At 42.5% G+C, this 26735-nt stretch overlaps 1 protein-coding gene across 2 annotated transcripts in view; it reads right to left on the bottom strand.

The window, feature by feature from the left end:
• Positions 1 to 26735, bottom strand: part of CROT (carnitine O-octanoyltransferase) — a 75507-nt gene that overhangs the window by 6365 nt on the left and 42407 nt on the right. For both annotated transcript variants that reach the window (XM_089666255.1, XM_089666256.1), the window contains 8 exons: positions 25036 to 25137; positions 22424 to 22507; positions 18729 to 18836; positions 16380 to 16510; positions 12905 to 13028; positions 7954 to 8032; positions 6040 to 6133; positions 2732 to 2851 (listed from right to left, as the gene is read on the bottom strand). In XM_089666255.1, coding sequence (XP_089522381.1) covers positions 2732 to 2851; positions 6040 to 6133; positions 7954 to 8032; positions 12905 to 13028; positions 16380 to 16510; positions 18729 to 18836; positions 22424 to 22507; positions 25036 to 25137 — 842 coding nt within the window. The remainder of the gene's footprint in view (positions 1 to 2731; positions 2852 to 6039; positions 6134 to 7953; positions 8033 to 12904; positions 13029 to 16379; positions 16511 to 18728; positions 18837 to 22423; positions 22508 to 25035; positions 25138 to 26735) is intronic.

Raw genomic sequence — 26735 nt, 5'->3', positions numbered from 1 at the left:
CTGCTGAGGAACTGAGAAAAGATTTGTCAGATGTGGGTACAGAAGTTTCAGCCCAGACAATAAGACGCACACTGCGTAATGAAGGCCTCCGTGCCAGAACTCCCAGGCGTACCCCCTTGCTGTCTCCAAAGAATAAGAAGAGTCGACTGCAGTATGCCAAAAGCCATGTGGACAAACCACAAAAGTTGTGGGATAGTGTTCTGTGGACTGATGAAACAAAATTAGAACTGTTTGGGCCCATGGATCAACGCTATGTTTGGAGGAGGAAGAACAAGGCCTATGATGAAAAGAACACCTTGCCTACTGTGAAGCATGGTGGAGGGTCAATCATGCTTTGGGGCTGTTTTGCTTCTGCAGGTACAGGGAAGCTTCAGCGTGTGCAAGGTACCATGAATTCTCTTCAGTACCAGGAGATATTGGATGGAAACGTGATGCAGTCCGTCACACACCTGAGGCTTGGGAGACGTTGGACCTTTCAACAGGACAATGATCCCAAGCATACCTCCAAGTCCACTAGAGCATGGTTGCAGAGGAAAGGCTGGAACATTTTGGAGTGGCCATCGCAGTCACCAGACTTAAATCCGATTGAGAACCTCTGGTGGGACTTAAAGAAAGCAGTTGCAGTGCGCAAGCCTAAGAATGTGACTGAACTGGAGGCCTTTGCCCATGAAGAATGGGCGAAGATACCCGTAGATCGCTGCAAGACACTTGTGTCAAGCTATGCTTCACGTTTAAAAGCTGTTATAACTGTAAAAGGATGCTGTACTAAGTACTAAGATTGAATGTCACTTGGGGGTTGAATAAAACTGATAATGCTGTGAGCACAGAAAAGACATTTGTGGTTATTTCATTATAACTGTTATGTTATATTTGTCTGACCTACAAGTGCCTCTTTAATGTAAATGTAAGCAAGATGACTGAATGATCAAAAGCAATGTCAAACTGGCCAAAACACTCAATTTCAGTGGGGGTTGAATAATTTTGGACACAACTGTATATGAAACTTGTGAAAGCCACAACTCAGTGGAGAGGTATGAGTAAAAAATGAATTACTTTGACCCAAATGAAATTGACGGGTGCCACTCAAGGCTCCACCAGGTCCCCTTATGTAGCCATCTAATGGAAAAGGGAGAAGTCCTGGAAGTTGAACATCTCTGCAAAACCCCGTAAGAAGGTGTATGACAGCCTCAGCCCGGGCTCCAACAAGGCCACACCCCCAACACTGAGGCTGTCATACTCCTTTTTCTTGCAGAGATGTGCAACTTCCAGGACTTCCCCCTTTTCCATTAAAAATTTATTAATTTCAATGAAAGATGTCAGCATATGTCATTGACTGCATGTAAAATGTTTCCCTGTTTTGTGCATTGGTTTCAAAATGTAATTCCACTTCTTTTGAGGAAAAAAAGCAATTCCTTCGGGTGATCTATGTTGACTGCAAGGACTTTACATTTATTTGGAGATTCCTACCTGTTTCTGCTCTGAAGGAATAGCTGTTTGTTTCACCTTGTCTTTTGCAGACTAATTCTGAATGGCAGGGTCTGGTTCATTAATAACACCTGGTGCACTCTCAGTGTTCTAATGAGAAAAGCTACAGGGGCTGCATCCAGAGGCGTACTTACCACAAGGCAAACAAGGCACTTGCCTAGGGCGGCATTTTTCAGGGGGGCAGCACCTCCCCCCAAAAGAAGGGACACGCGTGCCATGGGAACCAGGTGGGATCCGTGAGAGGCTGCGGGCTGCTTGATGGTGTATGTACAGCCTGACTCTCGTTCCTGGGGATGTCTGAAGCTGTGAAGATGAGTGTATTTCTCTCTATCACCGGAGGGAGAGTAGCAGAAGGCTCTCCCAGATGGGGGGCAGGGGTGTTGTTGGTCATTGTCAGGCTCTCTCCGCAGGAGGGGGAAAAGGGGGTGGTGTTGGTCAATGGGGGGCAGACGATTTTTGTGTTGCCTAGGGCAGAACAAAACCTAAATACACCACTGGCTGCATTCCTTTAGAAGTATTTTTAGTGACCTTAAGCTCAAAGTTTAAAAATAAATAAACAACAAGTTTATATTTACCTGCTCTGTAAAATGGATTTCCACAGAGCGGCCCCAAATTTCCTCTTCTTAGGTCCCCCGCCAGCGTTCCTGAATCCTCCTATCGCTGTGTCATGAAGCCGCTTCTTATTGTAGCACACCTGTGGGCTCAAACTTGAGCCGCGCTGCCTGTGTCCATGGACACAGACAGCCCAGCTCAGCCCTGCCCCCACTCCCTCATCACAGGATTTAACTGACAGCCGTTAAATCCTGGAAAATTCATTTTTTAAAAAACACTAAATTACAACAACATGGGTTATGCAACAATGGTATATTCTATGCTATTTTTTATTTTTTTCCCACAAAAGTGGAATGGAGTTATCCTTTGATCAAGCTAAATTTACAAAAACAGCACAGCTGCTAATATTCAGCCGGATTGGGTCAATTAGATATAATTGGAAGATAATTACACAATTTCCAGTGATTGAAGATCTCTATTTATGTGACACTTGCATGCCTTTTCAACATGTGCGAAGAGCAGAGATGGAGTGTAATAACCTCTAACAGCCAATCAGATTTCACTGGAGTTAGATCAGTGAAAAATAAATTCAGATTGCTGGTATGGTTACTGCATTTTGGACATTATGCTAAGCCTTAGAAATTAAGATCAACAATGGAGGAGTAATGTACGTCAAGAACAAATGTAAACCCACCTGTCATCTCGGATTCTATAGAAAAAGCCGTATCCATCATGTATCATGGGGACTACACCACCATGGACACTGGTGTAGCCCACAAGGCTGGTGGAAAGGACAAAATTTCCACCTCCACCACTGCAAGAGAAAAAGAAGATGATCTGCCGGATGACAAAACAATGACATAAAAGTACAAAACAGATTCTAATATTTGTGCTACTGCTGTTGCTGTTAAGGACTCTATCCCCTCTTGCTCTCGGACATTTAGAAGTGCCTGCACATTAGATGACAAGTGTTGTGGACATCTGACCATCACACCTACCTTATGACCAAACGTATACGAATATATGACTGAGTTTAGGTGTTTCCAGTGAAAGATACTGTACCACAGATCACAAAGAAAGTTTAGACAACAACTGCACACTTCCAACCTTGTGCAAATAAATTTGTGTGTGACTTTAGGTGTGAAAGTGCTTTATTCTTCTATACTAGTGGTCCCTTTGCCTGTCCTTATCTGGCCCTTGGTGGTACAATTCCTCCTACTGATAGCAACAATGGGGGCATAAATCTTGCCACTGACACCAGCAATGCAGCACTATTCCACTGATACCGATGATGGGCACCCTTCCACCCACTGACACCAATGAAGGGATACTAATCTTCCTAATGATACCAATGATGGGGCACTATTTCTCCCACTGACACCAACAATTGGGCAATATTCCTCCCACTTACACCAACAATTGGGCAATATTCCTCCCACTTACACCAACAATTGGGCAATATTCCTCCCACTTACACCAACAATGGGGTTCAGTTCTGTATCCTTGCCCTGAATACTGGACAAACCTCTCCAGAACTGCTCTTCTGTTGAATTATTTGAGAAAGAAGCTAGTACAATTACAAGCTAGAGGGTATTCCAGTTGGTTGATAGATAAAGGAAAAGATGAGCTCTGTCAAGGTCCAGAGAAGATATACCTTAATCTAATGGTAACTTAAATACATAATCAACAGGTAAACCCACTTTCAAAAGAATATAATGAAGTAATTGGTATCAAGAAAAATCTTGCTATACTATATCCAAACCCACAACTAGATGAATTACTTAAAAAGGATGTAGATTTTTCAGTCAAAAAGCACCCATATTTATTTGGAAACCCAAGTAAAAGTGGAATGTGGTTGTCAACTAAAGGATCCAACAGTTGTGGTTTGTCTACTTGTTGGTATCGTAAGTGCCACCGGAAAACTAACAAGGTTTTTTTCATGTGTTTCAGAGGATGATGGGGTTCCTAGAAATGATTTCAAGAATTGTGGTCTGTGTGACTTTTTTGCTCACAATGCAATATACAATATGTGGGATGTACTGTGTGACATCTCACTAAGATAGGCAAGCATTACTATGGAAGTAAAAGTACATATTTGACTAAAATTTCTAATGTGTCCCAACAATTTATAGACAGACATTCACAATTGTGACACAAGCTTTTTTTTTGTTCCATGGTATTGAAAGAGTGCAGCTGAATCATTGGATGTGGAGATGTCCATCGAGAATTACTACAGAGGAAAACCCAGTGGATTTTCGAATTGCAGACTAGAATTCAACCTGGTCTTATTTGTAGGTGGGAAATCAATTTATTGCAAACGTAAAATATATTGCCAATAGTATTTGGACGCCTGTCTTTACACACACATGAACATTGATGGCATCTTAGTCCGTAGGGTTCAATATTGAGTTGGCCCGCCCTTTGCAGCTATAACAGCTTCAACTCTTCTGGGAAGGCCGTCCACAAGGTTTAGGAGTGTACCTATGGCAACGTTTGACCAGAATCACATTTGTGAGGTCAGGCACTGATGTCGGATGAGAAGGCCTAGCTCACAGTCTCCGCTCTAAAATATTTCGCTTTACTGGAACTAAGGGGCCATGCCCAACCCCTGAAAAACAGTCAAACACCATAATCCCCCCTTCACACTTGGCACAATGCAGTCATGCAAGTACCGTTCTCCTGGCAACCACCAAACCCAGACACGTTCACCAGATTGCCAAACAAAGAAGTGTGATTTGTCACTCCAGAGAACACGTTTCCACTGCTCTAGTGTCCAGTGGCGGCGTGCTTTACACCACTGCATCCGACCCTTTGCATTGCACTTGGTAATGTAAGGCTTGGATGCAGATGCTCGGCCATGGAAACCCATTCCATGAAGCTCTCTACGCACTGTTATTGTGCTAATTTGAAGGCCACACAAAGTTTGGAGGTCTTTAGCTATTGACTCTGCAGACAGTTGACGACTTCTGCGCTGTCCCCGCTCTGTCATTTGGTGGCTGAGTTGCTGTTGGTCCCAGTTGCTTCCACTTTGTTATAATACCACTAACAGTTGACCGTAGAATAGTTAAAAGAAATGAAACTTCACAGATGTACTTACTGCACAGGTGACAACCTATCACAGTACCACGCTTGAATTCACTGCGCTCCTGAGAGCGACCCATTCTTTCACAAATGTTTGTAGAAGTAGTCTGCATGACTAGGGGCTTGATTTTATACACCTGTGGGCATGGAGGGGATTGGAACACCTGAATCCAATGATATGGAGGGGTGTCCCAATACTTTTGGCAATATAGTGTATTTTAAAATTATTTTTTATCTTTTTTTATTAATTTTTAATTAAATTAATAAAAAAATCACATTTACGTAAAATTAATATACCGTACTATTTTTTGTTTAATTAGTATCCTTCTTTGTGGGAAGATTAAAGTTCTGTCAGTTTGTAATTTTTTGAATTGATTTTTTTTTTTATTATTGATTACGACAATTGTGTGAATAATCAAGATTGCTCCCATGCTCTATAGGTGTTTAAATATGTGTATGTTTTCCACAACTAGGGTTGCCACCTCATCCCTTTAATTACACAGGTTCTGAGGCTAATTTAATGCAGATAAGACACTGAGTGAGTTTAATTACCACCTTAATCAGCCACAGAATTTGTGTAATTAATATGTGTTCGGTTTTAAAGGAATGAGGTGGCAACCCTACCCACAACCCTGCTATGATAAATGCTCTGTAAGCCAAACACACTAGGGAGTTGTTGTGATTTGCTGTTTAATTAAATAATGATGAAATTTTAGGGGATTTGCAATTGTGCTGGATATTATTCTGCTACAATGCCAGCAGGATCAGAAAAAACAGCATTCGTGTGTAACGGGTTATTTGGAGGCTGCTGCAAATATAAGTAGGAACCTCTAACTGCCTGCACTTTACACCTGATGGTAGTTTGTTTCTTTTTAATTTGCTGACAGATAGGCTTTAATCATGCTAAGGCAGAGTAGTCACCTTTTTGTAAAGGCTGGATCGGTGTAGAGCTCTGGCACTGCAATCCCTTGCTCTTTTGCAATCAGGAGGAGACCCAGCAGGTGGCGATCAAATCCTGTTAAAAAAAAAAAAAGAGGTTTAGTTTCTCACAAGTGGGTTCAAAGACCTCCAACCAGCTGAGGGCATCACACAACTAGGTGCAAGAACCTCCAACCAACAAGGGGCATCACACAAGTGAGTGAAAAGACCCCCATCTAGCAGAAAGCATTTCACAAGTGGGTGTTAGAACATCTAACAATCAGAGGGCATCACACAAGTGGGTGCAAGGACCACCAACCAGTACAGGGCATCACACAAGACCCCCAGCCAACAGAGGGCATCACGTAAGTGGGTGCAAGGGCATTTAACCATCAAAAGGGCACCACAAAGTGGATGCAAGTACCTGCAACCAGCAGAGGGAATTACACCAAGTGAGTGCAAAGACATCTAATCAGAGGGCATTACACAAGTTGATGCAAGGACCTCCAACTAGCAGAGGAGAAACACAAGTGGGTGCAATGACCTCTAACCAGCATAGGACACATCACAAGTGGGTGCAATGACCTCTAACCAGCATAGGACACAGCACAAGTGGGTGCAATGACCTCTAACCAGCATAGGACACAGCACAAGTGGGTGCAATGACCTCTAACCAGCAGAGGACACAGCACAAGTGGGTGCAATGACCTCTAACCAGCATAGGACACAGCACAAGTGGGTGCAATGACCTCTAACCAGCAGAGGACACAGCACAAGTGGGTGCAATGACCTCTAACCAGCAGAGGACACATCACAAGTGGGTGCAATGACCTCTAACCAGCATAGGACACAGCACAAGTGGGTGCAATGACCTCTAACCAGCATAGGACACATCACAAGGGGGTGCAATGACCTCTAACCAGCAGAGGACACAGCACAAGTGGGTGCAATGACCTCTAACCAGCAGAGGACACATCACAAGGGGGTGCAATGACCTCTAACCAGCATAGGACACAGCACAAGTGGGTGCAATGACCTCTAACCAGCATAGGACACATCACAAGGGGGTGCAATGACCTCTAACCAGCAGAGGACACAGCACAAGTGGGTGCAATGACCTCTAACCAGCAGAGGACACATCACAAGTGGGTGCAATGACCTCTAACCAGCAGAGGACACAGCACAAGTGGGTGCAATGACCTCTAACCAGCATAGGACACATCACAAGGGGGTGCAATGACCTCTAACCAGCATAGGACACAGCACAAGTGGGTGCAATGACCTCTAACCAGCAGAGGACACATCACAAGTGGGTGCAATGACCTCTAACCAGCAGAGGACACAGCACAAGTGGGTGCAATGACCTCTAACCAGCATAGGACACATCACAAGGGGGTGCAATGACCTCTAACCAGCATAGGACACAGCACAAGTGGGTGCAATGACCTCTAACCAGCATAGGACACAGCACAAGTGGGTGCAATGACCTCTAACCAGCATAGGACACAGCACAAGTGGGTGCAATGACCTCTAACCAGCATAGGACACATCACAAGTGGGTGCAAGGAGGGCATCACATAAGTGGATGCAAGGACCTCCAACCAGCAGACTGAAATGTCTCTACACAGTACAGTGTAACAAAGCATCATTGGGAAAAGAAGGAAAAATGCTAATGAATTGTATTACATCAGTACATACCTCCCTGCAGTATATTATTGAGTAAAATCATTGCACCGAGCCAGCAGAGTATCCCTATACAAACCCCATTCATCCCAGGTGTACTTTTTCCTTCAGTCTTGCCCATGTTACGGGACGGTTGGATGTCTAGAACCCCCCCCCCCCGGTTGGAGATAAGTGGCGCACAGGTTTTGAAGATAATTTATAAATAAACATTTGTATAAACTTCCCAGTACAAACCTTTCCCCTGCTGGAACTCTTTCATCATTTTGTTATGTTTTGCAAAAGCGCTGAGCATCAACCTGTGCCGCTCGGCGAGCTGTAAAAACATAAATGTCAAGATTACAGCGAAACACAACAAATAGAATAAAGTGTAAATGACTCAAAATGCAGCACTGCCGATACATTTGTTTATTATTATTATTACATCATCTAATAAAGTGTAAACAGGAATAAAGTATAACTAAAGGCAAAACTTTTCTTTTAGCTTTGGATAGAGTGGAGATGGATTAGAACACCTTTCAGGTTTTATTGCTCTCTGTGCCCCTCTTAGGGAGATCCCCCCTCTCTATTTGTCTTGTTTACCATTATCATGAAAAGTGAAAGTAAAAGAAAATCCCAAATTCTGGGTTGTCCCCAGAAAAGTAATAGTGGGGGAATCTTCCAATGGAGACACTAGTTCTGGTGACCTGGGGGCCCCAAGGAACTCCCTTAATGTGCAGGGACTTCCGCTCACTTCCTGTTTGGCTATGGGACAGGAAGTGAAGGGAAATCTTGGCAATGGGACACATGGCGAGAAAAAAAAAAAAAAATCTGACAGGGGTTTATTACCCTCACTTACTCTATCCAAAATGACAAAAAAAAAAAGGCTTTGCCTATACTTCTACTTTAAAGTGTCAAACCATTATGCAAATGCAATCCTTTACAATATTAACCACTTCCTGCCAGCTGTGTGCATATAGCCTCTCGGCGGGTGGGCCTTAACACCAAAAGGCCACATACAGTCAGGTCCATAAATATTGGGACATGGATACAATTCTAACATTTTTGGCTCTATACACCACCACAATGGATTTGAAATGAAACAAACAAGATGTGCTTTAACTGCAGACTGTCAGCTTTAATTTGAGGGTATTTACATCCAAATCAGGTGAACGGTGTAGGAATTACAACAGTTTGCATATGTGCCTCCCACTTGTTAAGGGGCCAAAAGTAATGGGACAATTGGTTTCTCAGCTGTTCCATGGCCAGGTGTGTTATTCCCTCATTATCCCAATTACAATGAGCAGATAAAAGGTCCAGAGTTCATTTCAAGTGTGCTATTTGTATTTGGAATCTGTTGCTGTCAACTCTCAAGATGAGATCCAAAGAGCTGTCACTATTAGTGAAGCAAGCCATCATTAGGTTGAAAACACAAAACAAACCCATCAGAGAGATAGCAAAAACATTAGGAGTGGCCAAAACAACTGTTTGGAACATTCTTAAAAAAAAGGAACGCACCAGTGAGCTCAGCAACACCAAAAGACCTGGAAGACCACGGAAAACAACTGTGGTGGATGACCGAAGAATTCTTTCCCTGGTGAAGAAAACACCCTTCACAACAGTTGGCCAGATCAAGAACACTCTCCAGGAGGTAGGTGTATGTGTGTCAAAGTCACCAATCAAGAGAAGTCTTCACCAGAGTGAATACAGAGGGTTCACCACAAGATGGAAACCATTGGTGAACCTCAAAAACAGGAAGGCCAGATTAGAGTTTGCCAAACGACATCTAAAAAAGCCTTCACAGTTCTGGAACAACATCCTATGGACAGATGAGACCGAGATCAACTTGTACCAGAGTGATGGGAAGAGAAGAGTATGGAGAAGGAAAGGAACTGCTCATGATCCTAAGCATACCACCTCATCAGTGAAGCATGGTGGTGGTAGTGTCATGGCGTGGGCATGTATGGCTGCCAATGGAACTGCTTCTCTTGTATTTATTGATGATGTGACTGCTGACAAAAGCAGCCGGATGAATTCTGAAGTGTTTCGGGAATATTATCTGCTCATATTCAGCCAAATGCTTCAGAACTCATTGGATGCCGCTTCACAGTGCAGATGGACAATGACCCAAAGCATACTGCAAAAGCAACCAAAGAGTTTTTGAAGGGAAAGAAGTGGAATGTTCTGCAATGGCCAAGTCAATCACCTGACCTGAATCCGATTGAGCATGCATTTCACTTGCTGAAGACAAAACTGAAGGGAAAATGCCCCAAGAACAAGCAGGAACTGAAGACAGTTGCAGTAGAGGCCTGGCAGAGCATCACCAGGGATGAAACCCAGCGTCTGGTGATGTCTATGCATTCCACACTTCAGGTTGTAATTGACTGCAAAGGATTTGCAACTAAGTATTAAAAAGTGAAAGTTTGATTTATGATTATTATTCTGTCCCATTACTTTTGGACCCTAAACAAGTGGGAGGCACATATGCAAACTGTTATAATTCCTACACTGTTCACCTGATTTGGATGTAAATACCCTCAAATTAAAGCTGACAGTCTGCAGTTAAAGCACATCTTGTTTGTTTCATTTCAAATCCATTGTGGTGGTGTATAGAGCCAAAAATGTTAGAATTGTGTCCATGTCCCAATATTTATGGACCTGACTGTATATGTGTACCAAAATGTAAACAATGCAGTGCCGAGAGTGCACGCCCTGCAAGCTCCCGCGACAGTTACTAGCAGGTACTGGAGAGCTCCTGATTGCTACTTGCGATCGGGAGCTTTCCATTCATGTGATCACTGTGACAGCCGATCATGGCAGTCACATGACCAAAATGCCCACCTCCACCTCTAGGCGTTTGATCCCTCTTAAAGGGCCTGGAGGTGACGGCGTGAAAGGGTTAAACATATAACAGTGCCAATGTCCTCAATCCAATATAAAACACCAGCGTTGAATATTAAAAGTCCACGGTGTTTTGTCATCAAAATCCAAGTGCACCTCAAATGAGACAGCCACTCACCAAACCTAATGCCTTTCTTTTGTACAAAGATCGGCATGTATAGTGCAACAGATTTTCCAGTGGCATCCAGCTGTTTCACCACCTCAGATTGCTCTCAGCCTCTCTCTATGATTACTATCTATTCTTGTAAAGCCAGGTATACGTATGTCCCTGAGGAAGAGCCATACTCAAAACGCATCAAGAAACCTTTATATCAAGACTGTTGGGGCTCAGTCACACCACGGTGCAGTTTTTCTGCACGCGTTCTGCAAGGGCACTAAAAAAATAATTGTTCTCTATGTGTCCTGTTCACACCACAACACTGGTATCTTGTGGAGGTTTTTTCTGTGCAGGAATCTGCAATGTGCATAAAACTCACTGAACCATGCATGAAATATTATGTTTCTGCAAGTGAAATCTGCATGTCAGTTTCCATCAGTTTTTCTGCATGTATGGTGTGAACGAGGCCTTACACTTGAACTTATGAGTTGCATATGGGGCTCTGTTCCCCTAAGATCTAAAGCTACAGTATATGCTTTCAGTTATGGTTTTATGTTCTTGAATAAAGACCCAATAAACTGTTTTTACATATTAACACTGGTGTTTAAACCATACCTGGTGCCACGAAAGTCACACACCCCGTGCCTCAATTTATTGGATAGACTATTTCTAGGATGTTGGCACCCAAGTAGCCTCCAATCACACCAGTTATCTTTTGTTTGCAGGATTTGACTGGCAGCAGCAGGAGCCAATGGCTCCCACCGCCCCAGTAAAACCAGTGAGAGCCTGGAAAAGGGGAGAGAGGGGGTGTAACTGCTACCTGGACATTTTTTAACTTAAAGCGGAGCTCCACCCAAAAGGAAAAGTTCCGCTTTAAGCTTTTTTTCCCATCGCTCCCAATTAAGAATTGGCACCTTTGGGGAGCGGGGGGAGAAGCGGAAACCCGAACTTGACAGGTGCCTGCTCCCACTTCCACTGCAATCCCCTAGGCCAGGGGTAGGCAACCTGGCTCTCTAGCTGTTGTGGAACTACATTTCCCATGAGGCATTGCAACATTACAAACCTGACAGTTACAGCTATGACTTGAAGAGGCATGATGGAATTTGTAGTCCTGCAACAGCTGGAGAGCCGCAGGTTGCCTACCCCTGACCTAGGCGATCGGAAGCGGAAGTTGTCCTCTTCCCCTCCCTCCCCGTAGTCTTCTGGGACACGTGACAGGTCCTAGAAGACTACGGGGCCATTCACAAAGCGCAGCACTTCTCACGCATACACAGTGGGCACCCGCCTGTGAAGCCGCAAGCTGTCACAGACGGGTGCCCACATTGAAGATGCCGGTGCCAGGGAGAGAAGACGGCCAGTGAAACCAGCCATAGTGAGGACACTGCTGGACTGAGGGACAGGTAAGTGACTGTATTTTAAAAGTCAGCAGCTACAGTTTTTGTAGCTGCTGACTTTTATTTTTTTTTTTCAGGTGGAACTCCACTTTAATGCAGGGAATGCATTAAGGTACAAAATGGCATGCCTTTAGGACCACTTTAAATGCATAAAAAATTTATATCAGAGTTAGTAACAAAATCAACTCGCTAAATGAAAAAAAAAGTAAACACCTTGTTATTCCCCCACACACACCCAAAAGCAAATGGGCGCATAGGTATACATTTGTAAGTAACGATTGCACCACACAAGTGAAGTATCACCTTGACCTCCAGAGGGAGAGCAATAATCCTACGGCCATCATTCATCATTAACTCTACATAGATAACCTGTAAAGGCTTTTAGAGTGTCAGCTATGAAAAATTGTAGCTAGCGTAGATTGTCGCCATTTCTCAATTGCACACAATTTTGAGAATTCATTTTACTGGATTTTCTCCTGGAAATTTGCATTTGATAAACAGCTGCGCAAATATTATGTGACATACAAAATTGCAACAGCCTTAATTTTTTCTTCATGGCCTCTGCTTTAAAAAGAAAAAAAAAAGAAAAAAAAGAAGGATATGTTTGGGGGGTTCCAAGTAATTTTCTAGCAACAAAAATCCTGATTTTAACATGCATGTAAAAAATTAAAAAACTGCCCCGGATGGCAAGTGGTTAATTAATGCTGTCCAGTTGGTTTTCATCTACAAGTGACCCTTACTTGCATAGGCAGTTTATAGGGAAAGGTGAACTAACCCTTTAACAATAAGTTGCTATTATCAAAGCAGCCCAACTTACAGTAGCGGAAGGGTCCAGCATGGAGCGACACCAGGTCACGGCCTCCACAGTGCAGGGTCTCATAGTCTCAGTGCGCCCGTGGTAGAATGTTCTAGTAGTGGCTGTTTCATAACAGCATCCGGGACTAAGAAAAAGAAAACAGAACAAATGAAAACTAGATGGACTTTGGTGTATCAATAGTTTTCATGTCGCTGACCATCCATATTCTATAGGAGGGATTAACACAGACTAGCAAACGCAAAAAAAAATGTGCCAGTTTCCATATGCCTGCTCAACCACTAGCTGCCCTTAGGACGTACTCATATATCCTCAAGGTTTCAGTAAGTATACTGGGGTCATGGCTGCAGCTGCAGCCATGACCTGGCTATGTCTTTTTTCAGCCAATGATGCTCTATAATGTAAAAGTGATCCGGTGGCTATACAGCCACCGGATCACTTTTACATGTGGCAGAAAGTGGTCCCCCCTCTGCCACCGTCATTCTGGGCTGTCCCATGCCACTGGGGAGGGCAGGACTAAAACCAGCTGTTGCGCTGACACACCATAGAAACGAGGGAAGATCTTATGTTCCCCAATAATATTTATGGTCTATGAAATCAGAAGCGACAAGTATTTTGTCATTTCCGGTTTTGGTTTGCTGTTTGCATGCTGTTACTAGCTTGTACAGTATCTGATTGAACCGAACTTGGTTTGATCAGATGATTTTGAGGGCGGAGGTGAGCTCTGGTGTCTAATAGACCCCAGATGTCTCAATAAAGAGTACCTGTCACTGCCCATGCAATCACAAAGGGATGTTGTTCATCCCCTGTGATAGCAATAACGTTGATAATATTTTTTTTTAAAGAGACAGTGTTAAAAATATTTTTTTTGTAATAATAAATATTAATAGAAGAAAAAAAAAAGTAAAGTGCCCTTGTCTTTCCAAGCTCATGCACAAAGGTGACATGTGTCCTGCAGGCATATGTAAACGATGATCGCACCACACCTGAGGTATTGCCGCAAACATACCGAGCCCAATAATTCTAGCACCTGACGTAACTTTAAACTGGTAGTCTGTAAAGGCTTTTAAAGCGTTGCCTATGGAGATGTTAGGGATCTATTTACTCTGCATAACATCATCTTTTATAGTTTACCTAATCATTGGGTATTATAATGTGCTTTTGTGTATTAAAATCCATCAAATTTATTTTTTTATTAAAAATTGCATTTTAGAAACTGCTGTGCAAATATCTGACATATATCTCCCGCGCCTTTGCTTTCAGAAATATAATGTCTGGGGGTTGTAAGACAGGCCATACACCGAACTAATTTTTTTCCTGCAATCACAGGGCAATCCCTACTGCCGAGCCATTGTATTCTCTTGGTGGGTGGGGGGCAGGAAGGAGAAGATAGCGATTACTTCTAGCAGCTATAACAGCCACTAGCGATAGTCACATGTAAAATCCGTCGGGTTGGTTGTACCGAAGTTGATTGTGTTGGTTGGTACATTCAGCCTGCTGAATCGTCTATGGCCGGCCTAAGTAATTATTTAGAAATAAAAAAAAAAAAAAAAAAAAGCTGATATTTTTTTTGGCTTGGGCAGCTGGTGGTTAATTAGCTCTTCCCGTAAAAAAAAAAATGCATAAAAGTGGTACACACCAACTCAATTATTTGTCATGCAGCGGTGGTGCACCATATTCAAACATGTTTACTCCATGTGAGCCAAAATTTTGTTATACGTTATAATAACTTAAAAACAGAACATTAGAACATTGCCGCAAGCACTTCATTCTTTTGGTTCACGCGATCAGAACCATACAGAAACTGTCGCATTGCACTTTTAACATGATCTGATCTGAGGCGGCCTGTGTAAAAGCAAATAGAACCTGTCTTATAACATTGTTAATCTTGTGCACAGAAAATAATTCACACCACAAAACCGGCGCGTTTCCCTTTGTTAAGGCAGTATAAACCCCAAACCAAAAATGCAACATATTGGAACTTCATCTTTGGATGTGGTAGCTGCATTAGTTTTATTTTTTTAAGGGGATTTTACTCTGTTTTCACCTGGTGGATCTGGCCAGTAACACACCTTCTATATTAACCACTTGCCCTCCAAAGGATTTACCTCTTCGTGACCAGGCCTTTTTTTGTAATACGGCACTGCGTTATTTTAACTGACAATTGCATGGTCATGCAACGCTGCACCCAAATTAAATTTACGTCCTTTTTTACCCACAAATAGAGCTTTCTTTTGTGGTATTTGATCGCCTGTGCGTTTTTTATATTTTGCACTATAAACAAAAAAAAGACCGGCAATTTTGAAAAAAACCCGATATTAGACTTTTTGCTTTTAAACATGTGCAGTAAAAAATGTAAAAGATCAAATTTCATCATAAATTTAGGCCAAAATGTATTCTGCTACATGTCTTTGCTAAAAAAAAATCCAATATGTGTAAATTAAATTGGTTTACGTGAAAGTTATAGCTTTTACAAATGGCGGTATAGATACTGTAATTTTTTTTATTTACTAGTAACGGTGGAGACCGGTGACTTATAGCGGGACTGCGGCGGGCATTCTGACACTGGGGGGGAACTGACTAACTGCCACTGACATCATCTCGTGACACCAATACAGTGATCAGTGCTAATAAAAAGCACTGACACTGTACTAATGGCGGCACTGGGCAGAAAGGAGATAACGTGGGTCGATCAAAGGGTTAACTTTGTGCTGGTTTACTATGCTGCTGTGTTTCACGCTAAGCACACTGCTTTGTATGTCTGTGCTATGTAGAGCCATACAAAGCAGTGTGCAGGAGCTGACAGGGGAGAGAACTGTATTGTTTATATACAGGTCTCTCCCCCGTCGGAAATCCTTTGAGATCACCGCGGAATCATCGTCTGGGACCTGGTGATTGACAGCCGAGGCTGCTTGGGTAGGGCGCGCATGCACCCCCTACCCAGAACTGCAAAATCACATATACATACACACACACGCATAATTCTGCGCACCCGTGCCGCCCTGTAGTGGTATTTCTGCTATAGAGCGGCGCGGAAGCGGTTAATGAGACATCACTCTGGATAAATAAGCAACAGAGACACCTTTGGACAGCAGCATTGTTAATCTGAGGGAGTGGAGTGTTATATGTACTAGCAAATTTAGATAAACAAACACATTGAAGCCAAACTCCAACTCATACCTTTTAACCAATAACTCAACAGTTTTTTTTCTCTTGGGATAAAAGTTGGGATAAAAGAAGTGGTAAATGGTTTGTTTCAACCATTTAACTGCTACATCTGCAGGACAGTTTGTTCTTTTAAAAAATAAACAGTTACTGACAGGATCACCAGGTGAAAATAAACAAAAGAAAGCCTAAAAAAGAAAACTAATGCAGCCACCACATCTAAGAATTGTGATTTGCAATATAATAAAAGTTTCCAATTGGGTTTAATACCACTTTAATTGCCCCCCATGTGTTTAGAAGCACTTGTTCATACCGGCCATGAAGTTTATAGAAAGCGAATTGCAGAGCCAGCTGCACAAAGGTGTCTGGGTGGAGCTTCTTCTTCTTCACTAGAGCCTTCCCAAACGAAGTAAAGGCATAGTTGGCAACCTGAAGATCGGAGGCCTGAGGACAGAAGAGACATTGTTAGGGTTGTTGAATGTACTGTGTGATGCATGAACAATGGAGGACATAATAATATACAATTTGTTTTAATCAATAATCTGGGAACACTTTGTACTTACTAGTGTGTACTACAGGATTGAAATTCATAAACACTTCCCCTGCAGGAACCCTGATGGCTCTACAGCAGCGCAGCTCACGATTCAAATCCCAGCCAAGACACTACCTGCCTGGAGTTTGCATGTTCTCCCTGTGCCTGTGTGGGTTTCCCCCGGGTACTCTGCTTTCCTCCCACACTACAAAGACATGCTGGCCAATTAATTGGTTCCTGTCTAAATTGGCCCTAGCATGTGTATGAATGCATGATAGGGACCTTAGATTGCAAGCAACTTGAGGGCACTGCGTAGATTGTCAGCGCTATATAAATACATGTAACAATAATAAAAACCTATTACATCCACCAATAAGATTCAACCCTGCCCTGGAAAATTCCTGATTGGCTGCTGGAAGCGGGAAACTCATCCCATGAGGAGCTTTTTAGAACTTGCCTTTGGTGGACTGCCAAGAAAAATTATAGCATTCTTTTTGGCAGATTAGGAGATATATAGTTTCTGATTTTGTTTATTCCTGTCTGTGACCCCATTGTGAATATTTTCCCTCAGTCCCTGCGACACCAGGACAACAAATAGAGGGCACAGGTGTCACCAGGACAGGAAATCACAGACATTAATAGCATCATTTCTAGTAGTTCCTGTTGGATAGCCTTTCCTTCATGTGTTAAAAAGGTAATGAGGGAAAACCTCCCCAATAGAGACTCAGACAGCAATACAAATTTGGATGAGGCTCCAATACTTCCCCAGTTTATCTAAATTTTGAGACCTCTGGCATGAAATATGAACCAAGCATCTTCTTCTACAGCGTGTGCTTGTCTCAATCCAAAGCACTAAGTGTCATTTCTGTCTGCTGCCTTGTTACTCTGCTATCAGCTATCAGTCACTTCTGGCAAGTTTTCCTGACACCAAGATGTAAAACATTTACAGAGGAGGGAGCTCCAGCACACAGCCTGTGATAGACAGCTTCCGCTCTGTTTCTGTGTGAAGGGGTGTGTGTCCCTTCTCTCCAATCAGCTCTGCGAAGTGTAACTACAGCTCCCTACCCCCTGATTTATGAAAGCTCAGACAAGCTGTATAAATTCTGCACTTTGAATTGCTATAGAGAAGAGAATAAAACAGATAAACAGGTGCAACTTAGGCACAAGGATTTGTTTCATCTCTGTGTATCATCTGAGGCCAATCACTTCACTGGGTATATGTAAGGGTTTACAACCACTAAGGGTCCAGTTACACCAGATGTGCGGACATGCACTGATCAATACAAGCCAGTACATACACAGTACATTGTAAAAGCAATATATTCCATTGGGCAGCACAGTGGCTAAATGGTTAGCACTTCCGCCTGGCAGTACTAGGGTCATTGGTTCAACTCCCAGCCACGGCACCACCTGCCTGGAGTTTGCATGTTCTCCCTGTGCCTGTGTGGGTTTCCTCCCACACTCCAAAGACATGCTGGTAGGTTAATTGGCCTCTGTCTAAATTGGCCCTAGTATGTGTATGTATGAATGTGAGTTAGGGACCTTATATTGTACACCCCTTGAGGGTTAGGGACTGATGTGAATGTACAATATATATGTAAAGTGCTGCGTAAATGGACGGCGCTAAATAAGTACCTGAAATAAATAAATAATAAATAGGAGCAGTTTGATCCAGAGTGTTGTACTGATGTGCATTGACCTGCGCTGAAAATAAAAGTAGCACTGGCTCGACTGTTTTTAGCACAACATGGCACACCACATGTAAACACACATAGGCGCGCCACATCACAAATAAACATAGGAAGCGAAAAATTCAATTGGAATTTCCTTTAAAAAAAAAATAAAAATAAATAAAGTTATGTGAATTTTTGCAGTGCAACATGTAAATTTGCAACACAGAGAATGATAAATCGCAATGCAGCATGCAAACGCAGGTCAATGCACAAATGTTTATATGCATTCACCACACACATTGTGGTGTGAATGGATTCGACTAAGATCTGGGCTGCAGCTGGGCTTTATGTACCTTTATAATGTATTGTGGATGGTGCTGGTAGTTCCGGGAGATTCCACTTGTTTTCTGGAATGGCTGTTTATCATGTGATCTATAGGGTAATAAATGAAATGTACCTGAGTATGATACTGTGCTTTGGCAAGAGCGATGTCATCTAGGATTTTCTGATCCACGGTGAAAACCAGCTCTGTGGGATGAGCCAAGTCCCGGACTGACACAGGACCCTGCCAGGAGGAAGTGTGTATTAATACATATATTAGAGTGGAACGACATTTTCCTCACTGAACATGGACCATCCTTATGCTGCTAACGTGAATACATAGATAGGAAGGTTTATTATATTTACTTGCTTTTCACTTTTTCGTTTACATTTCTTCAGTTGCTACTTGGTTTATGGCCTAGACCAAAATAGTAAATAATCATACATCCTGGTATTTATTTTTTACTTTCAGGAGGGAGGGGAGGGGGGGGAGGGGTTTTCTCAGCTAAGCTCATCCTCCTGCCTGCATGCCTGAGCTCTGGGCAGATGGATTCCAGGAAGTGCTACGTGAATCATCTGCACTTACTCAAGATGGCAGCGATTAGAAATGCTAATAGACTGTTTTTCAAAGTGACTTCTCAACAAAAAGAAGGATGACATGGATGAATGGTTGAATATTACAAATGAAATAAATAGCATTTGCAGTTTGTGGTGCTCGAATACAGCTAAAGCCCAACTCCTGGCAAATTTATTCTTTCCCATGCAATGAAGGTGTGCCCCCACTGCATGGGTCAACTTCTCAAAGTTCATACTCACCTGATCCTTCGATTATCTGGGAAACCGCCCTACCCCACAGTCCACTGGTGGATTTTTCTGGTCTATGGAGCATGCTGACGTCAGGAACAGTCCATTTTCAAGCACAGGGGTGCCAGACTGGTCTTGTGTGGGGAGGATCGGAGGATCAGGTAAGTGCATCTCCACTGTCCTCTCCCCTACAATAAAACGAACAGCTAACCCATGCAGTGCAGGCACAGCCCCACTGCATGGGGAAAAAAAATCTGCACGGAGTTCAGCTTTAAAGTATTACTAAAGGCAAAACGTTTTTATTTAGTTTTTGATAAAGTGGAGAGGGATTAGAAAGCTTGGCAGTTTTCTTTGCTCTCTGTGCTCTCGTTAGGGAGATCCCCCCTCTTTTTTTGTCTTGTTTACCATTATCATTGGAAGTGAAAATAAAAGAAAATCCCAAATTTTGGGTTGTCCCTCAAAAAGTAATAGAGGGGAAATCTTCCAATGGGGACACTGGTTCTAGCTTCCTGGGGGTCCCCAAATGATTGCCTTAATTTGCAGGGATTTCCTTTCACGTCCTGTTTGGCTATGGTAAAGGAAGTGAAATCTCAGAAAAGGGACACAGATGTCAAAAAAAAAATTTGACAGGGGTTATAACTCTCCCATGTTCCATCCAAAATAAAATAAAATAAAATAAAAAAAAAAAAAAACCATTTGCATATAGATCTACTTTAGGTTCCATTTAAGGGATATACGCTGATGTTTAATCAGCATATATCCCTTAAATGGAACCTAAAGTAGAACTATACACTTTTTACGATTTATCCTGACTCATATGATGTGACCTACATGCTGAGTGCATTTAAAGCGGAACTCCAGGAGAAGCCCTGTAGATGCAGAGGGGACCCACCGCAAGGGTAAACCTCTATTTTCTCTGGAGTTCCGTTTTAATCTCCATCCTGGTATTTACCTTGTGCAGCTGACTGCTTACCTAGCTAGATTCCCAGAACTGCCAATTTTAGCTTCATGCAGGAGTAGGAAAAAGAAGCCGTGAAGCACATTATCTATATCATTGCTTGGAAACATTATAAAAAGTCCACTGTAAAATTCAGATTAAATCTGGATATTGGTCAAATAAATACAGACAATTAATGTACTTACACAAACTGTTTTATCAGCCAGTTCTGACCTAGTGAGCATGGAGAACAAAGGCTATCATGTGCTGAGCAGAGCAGCACTTTGGAGAAGTGTAAACACTTCAGGCCTCATGCACACAGGAAATCTGTTTAGCCCCTTTGAAGGCCTATTTTCCCGGCAGGAGAATAGCTGCTAGAAAAAAAAAAAAAAAAAAAAAAAAAATAAAAAAATAAAAAATCGCAAAAAAAGCTGTGTATTGCACACAATCAGGGGAGTCAAGCATTTGAGTGTTGATGGATTCCATTGTCCAGATAATAATTTATTTTGGCTAGTGAAATACATTAACACTCAAAGCATTTAGGTGCATTTAGGCACATCTAGTGCTTCTTTTGCTCCTATCCTGAATGTGCTTTTGGTGAGTTTTTTTTTCACGCCTGTAAATGTACCTCTTCTAATACGCCTTTAAATGCCGCCCAAGTGTGCATGGGCACATAGGGGTTTATTTACTAAAGCTGGAGAGAGCAAAATTAGGCTCACTTCTGCATAGAAACCAATTAGCTTCCAGGTTTTATTGCCCAAGCTTAATTTAACAAGCTGAGGTTAGAAGCCGATTGGTTCCTCTTCAGATGTGAGCCTGATTTTGCTCTCTCCAGCTTTATTAAATAAACCCCGCTGGCTTACATGGAGGTGCGTTTACAGGCTAAAAAAAATAAATAGAACACCAATTGCAAAAGAGGCTTTTTTTAAGCCTACTGTGCATTAGGCCTTAAAGTGGCAGAGAGATAACCTCACCTCCAGGTACAGGTTGGGGGAGGGACAAGACCTGTAAATGATACTTAACCTTCCTGGCAGTACTCCCAAGTGTAGCTCAGGGTTAATTTCAGTACCAGAAGCGGTAACCCAGAGCAACTCTCGGGATTACACTGCAGCGATCCCTCGAGCCTTACCTTCTCCCACGATCCCGCGAGGTCCTCCCACTGTGTACCCCCGGCCAAGTCCGCCGGCATTTGTCTTCCGGGTTCCATTCCCTGCGAGCGTCAAGACGTACGGGGAGCAAAACCGGCGGGAGATTCAAAAAAGTCAAAATTTTACATACACATAATATGCTGTAATCTTTTAGGATCACATTACTGTATCAAACCATTTCACCTAAATATTGTCCCGAGTGCTTTGTCCTGTGCCCTGCCTGCATTTTTACTGTTCTTTCTGCCTGGAAACTTGAGAATGTCCATGGCGTCCAAAAATCGTCCCTTTAGGTCAAAAGCGGTTTTAGACCAGCTAGAGAACAGCGATAGTAAATCAGAACCACTTGCAGAATTGAGTGATAATGATTTGTGGGGGAAATTCGTCATCAGACACTGAAAACGATTCTGCGACTGAGCTCAGTGATGTGCGAACTTGGCGCTATATTTCATATTTCAGTGTTTTTGGTTTGATTACATTATTGAATTAAATGTATTATAATATTATTTTTTATAATTATTATATTATAATTTATGATTCGTGTTTCAAATACCCGGATGTTATATACCGGCGTGTTTATCATACCCGGATGTTTACTAGACTCTTGTTTGGACAGATTTAAGTGATTTATTTCTAAGAATTACAGGCCTACAATATAAAACAATAAATTTCCATGAAAAACAATGTACTGCCAGTTAGACTGCCAGGGAGGTTAACTGCCCTTCCAGGGCTGTGCTACGTGTCAGAGCTGGTAAACCTCAGAATTGAATAGACAGATATACAAATCTTTTACCAGATAAAGCAATGCCCACATAAGTATTTATTCTATGTATTTAGTTTATTGCGTGGATTTCAGCTTTAACATGTTTATATAAAAAAAAAAAAAGAAAAGAAAAAAACATGCAGAAGAAAAAGTCCCTCCTGGCCAATGCATTGTGCACATACCTTCCAACGTCCCTCAGAGGCCTTTATGTTGTGATCGATGTAGTCACACATAGCCACCAGCACCATAGCATCGTACGGAGCATGCTGTAACACAGAGAGAGACAAGCCGTAAGATCACAGCACAGTCAAGAGCTGCGGTCACACCTGACTTCACATTGGTGAAGACTATATTTTACATGGCCGGAACAACCTCAAACAGCCCATGTTACATTGTCATTCATTCAGCAACACTTTTACAGCTTGTACAGGTTTGGTTATCCTGTGTCTGGATTCTCTAAAGCTGACCAAACCACTGAAAGCTGAACGAAAAAAAGTTTCCTCCATTTGTGCTAACAGCATGTATGGACAACTCCCCCCAACCTAGCTGTTGTATTCTGACAGCCGGCAACAGCAGCTGTCCCAATGCCCAAACAGTGACTGCATCTGAATAGATGAACAGAATAGATGCAGCCAGTATTCAGCTAACACTTCCCCACCTGGCTGCTTCAAATTTTTTTCCACTGTTGTCTTCTGTGGGCGTTCATGCCTTTTTATGTTGCTCAGCTCACCATTGTGTTCTTCTTTCCTCAGAATGTACCAAACTGTTGATTTAGCCGCTCCTAATGTTGCGACTATCTCTCTGATGGATTTGTTTTGTTTTTGAAGCCTTACAACGGCCTGTTTCACTTGCAGCTCCTTTGAATGCATGATGTAGGTTCACAGCAATGCATTCACAATGCAAATAACACACTTAGAATCAACTCCAGACCTTTTACCTGCTTAATTGATATAGAAATAACGAAGGAGTAGCCCACACCTGGCCACGAAACAGCTTTTGATTCAATTGTCCAATTACTTTTGGTCCCTTGAAAAAGGGGGAATGGCTACTCTTAAGAGCCGTAATTCCTAAACCCTTCCTCCAAGTTGGATGTACATACCCTCATATTAAACCTGAGAGTGTGCACTGTCAGCCCATATCCATTATATAACTATAGCTTGAATATGTAAATACCTGAAATTAACTAAAACTGTGTCCAAATATATATGGGTCTAACTGTATGTAAACCTAGATGCTCCCACTCAATCACCACCCAGTACAAATCTCAGTTTAATATACATTTTAGCAGAACAGATAGATTTTTTTTTTTTTAGCTAGTTTATTAGGCTAGCTTCACACTTGTGCAGGTGGTTGCCGCTGTGGGACCTGCACCTCTTCCTGCAGCTGCAGCCACCCACAAAGTGAAATGCAGGAGCAGCGGGTGGATGCCATTAATCCTAATAGCACGCCACTCACACTTAAAATCGGAACCGCACTGTACTTGCAGTTTCCATGTGGGCTGCAATTCCAAAAATAGTGCAGGGACTTTTTCCCTGCGTTTCACGAGGAATGGCAGCCAGTTCAAATGAATGGCAGCCGTAAACGTACGATATAGTTACAGTGGGTATATCTGACTGGATACATCTCCTAACACAGATGTATCCAGATACAACTGCAGTCTCTCTTCCCTTATTCCAGCTCTCCTCCGGGTCCTTCCGCCAGTTCCAGCCAACAGATCTCATTGACCAGCATCTCACGGAGGCTGTAGGAACCCACAGAGATTTCTGGCCATGGTGACACCTCATTTTTTCCATCTGCCTTCCGTTGGCTACGGGATTGTGGGTCATCCATCGGTGGACGCTGTATGGCACTGTCAGGTTTCGGAACATCCATGTCTGTGAGCAGCCTCCTCTCTGGAAGTTTTTAATTATGATCAGGTTACATGGTCCTAACAAATCTTGCATATGTCATTCACCTCTTGGGATCAGTTTATAACATTCTTGCACTTGGAACAGCACTCCTTGCTGATCTTTGTAGTACTTTTCCATTTAGTTCATGTGCTGCCTTCCCTGTGGTGCAAACAATAGTATTCCAAGGACATCTGTTTGAGCGCCCAGTTTCTCTGTGTTTTTTCATATTTTTTCTTTGGGAGGGTGCATGTGATCAGCACAGGGCCAATCAGAACTGTCCAGACAGAGGGTCGGGGTTATGCAACCTCATAGGACAGTCAGAGGAGAATGAAAACTCCTACAAACTTTAACCAGTGCTCTGCCGGACACTGATATAAGTCACAAGACTGCTATGTACAGCTGATGAGAAAAAGTATTTAGCAGGTTATATTTACTAAAATAATTGCCTTTCCATGTAGCATGTACTGTAGAAGACCGGATATAATGAATGCAGGGTCCTGGGTTTAGTAACACTTAAAGCTTTGACAATAAAACCTGGAAGCTGATTGATTGCTTTTCACAGCTGCACCAAAGTTTTAGTAACATCTCCAATGTGTCTCGTGATGCTGTATATTGCTCTGATGCAATAACAAGGATGTTCTTCTATACACAGGACTGATTTCTTTCCTCACCTCCATGTGATAGTCAGAGCCTGACTGGCAATCACAAATGGTATAATATTGGTGGAAGAGGATAAGTTATCCCATAACCAGAAGTACTGGATATCATTCACCACTCCTGAAAGATGATCAGATAGGTAGAGGAGCAGAGGGGAGTCGAGTGTTGCTGAGGAGGAGCATCAAAGAGATCCTACTGCTTTATCCTGTGTGGGCAACTCACCTGAGTGACGGGTATTCTATACTTACATCGCAGTTGGAGCCGAACACTCCATTACGCCACATGATGAAGTTGTAAGATTTGTCTCCCCAGCGCACAGTTGGATCTCCAGCCAGAGCTTTGTATGCAATCTATATTATAGGGAATAAAGCACATTGTCAGCAGGCATGATACTTGCACTGCTCTTAAAAAAAAAAAAAATGCTGATAGCAGATGAATGAGGCAGCGGACAGAAATGACACATAGTGCTCTGGATTGAGATACATACACGCTATAGTGGGTGTTCAGATTTCATATCTGAGGTTTATAACCACTTTAATGTGGCGCACGACAATCCCAACAGTTTCCTGTGCCTTTATTATGGGGCGAGTAGCTTAGTTAACTTCCTGCGCAGCATTCATAATCAAGCCCTCCACTCAAATGGGCAATGCAATTGAAAGGCTGGACATTAGATGTTGAAAAAAGTGGTAAATGATCCATACACCGACAGAACACAGCAATCTAAACAACAGAACTTACACTGAACAAAAGCTGAACAAAGGTGTAAAGGTGAAGAGGGTAACAGAGGCCAAGATAAATGGTATTGCTGAAGAAATTAATTTGGTATTTTATTGTACTGTAACTCCACGGTCTCCCTTTATATTGTAAAGCGCTGTGAAAACTGTTTTGGACAGCAATGGCTTCCTCCGTGGTGTCCTCCCATGTACTCCATTCTTGTTTAATGTTTTCCTTATTGTAGATGTGTCAACAAAAATGTTAGCATGTGCCAGAGATTTCTGTAGGTCTTTAGTTGACACTCTGGGATTCTTCTTTACCTCATGCAGCATTCTGCGCTGTGCTCTTGCAGTCATTTTTACAGGACGACCACTCCTAGGGAGAGTAGCAACAGTGCTAAACTTTCTCCATTTGTAGACAGTCTGTCTTACCGTGGACACATGAACATCAAGGCTTTTGGAGATACTTTTGTAACCCTTTCCAGCTTCATGCAAGTCAACAATTCTTGATCGTAGGTCTTCTGAGAGCTCTTTTCTGCGAGGCATGGTTCACATCAGACAGTACTTCTTGAAACCAGTAATCCCAAAACAGGTGTGTGTTTTTTAAGGGCAAGACAGCTGTCAGCAACACATCCAATATCATCACACTGATTGGAGTCAAGGTTGGCTCACTCCTAGCTCCAATTAGCTCTGGGAGAAGTCATTAAGCTAGGGCCTCCCATACTTTTTCCTCCCTGCACTGTGAATGTTTACATGTTATGTGCAATTAAACCATGGCAACATCTAATGTTTGTGTAGTATTATGTTCAGCAGACTGTGTTCTTCTATTGTTGTGACTTAGATGACATTCAGAGCACATTTTATGCCCAATTCATGCAAAACTCCACGTAATCCCAAGGGGTTCACATAAGTTTTCTTGCAACTGTAGCTACACTTAGGCTTTAAGACTCTGAGCTTGTTTTTTTTCTTGCCAGTAAACCTATAGCTCAAAACGGTGGTTGTGTTCTTGTCCTTCTACATTTGCTGTTACTGCTACTTTAGTGAAAAGAGAGAGAAACTGACGCATCAGCACAGGGGATACGCAAAAAAACTCCAAAAAGTATGGTTTCCTTGGTTATCGTCTACCTTAGTAGATTCTTCCTCTTATCCCCAGTGGAGTCACTAGGGTTGGTGTCACCTGGTGCGGTAAAAAAAATGGTGTCATCCCCCCACCCCCCATGCACAGTGTTCTGTCC

This window comes from Staurois parvus, unplaced genomic scaffold, assembly GCF_062004578.1.
Source record: "Staurois parvus isolate SC_StPar_1 unplaced genomic scaffold, SC_StPar_1.0 ptg000051l, whole genome shotgun sequence".
In the NCBI taxonomy this organism is placed as follows: Eukaryota; Metazoa; Chordata; class Amphibia; order Anura; family Ranidae; genus Staurois; species Staurois parvus.
The sequence above is the reverse complement of the archived record's forward strand: the minus strand, read 5'-3'. Positions and strand labels throughout refer to the sequence as shown.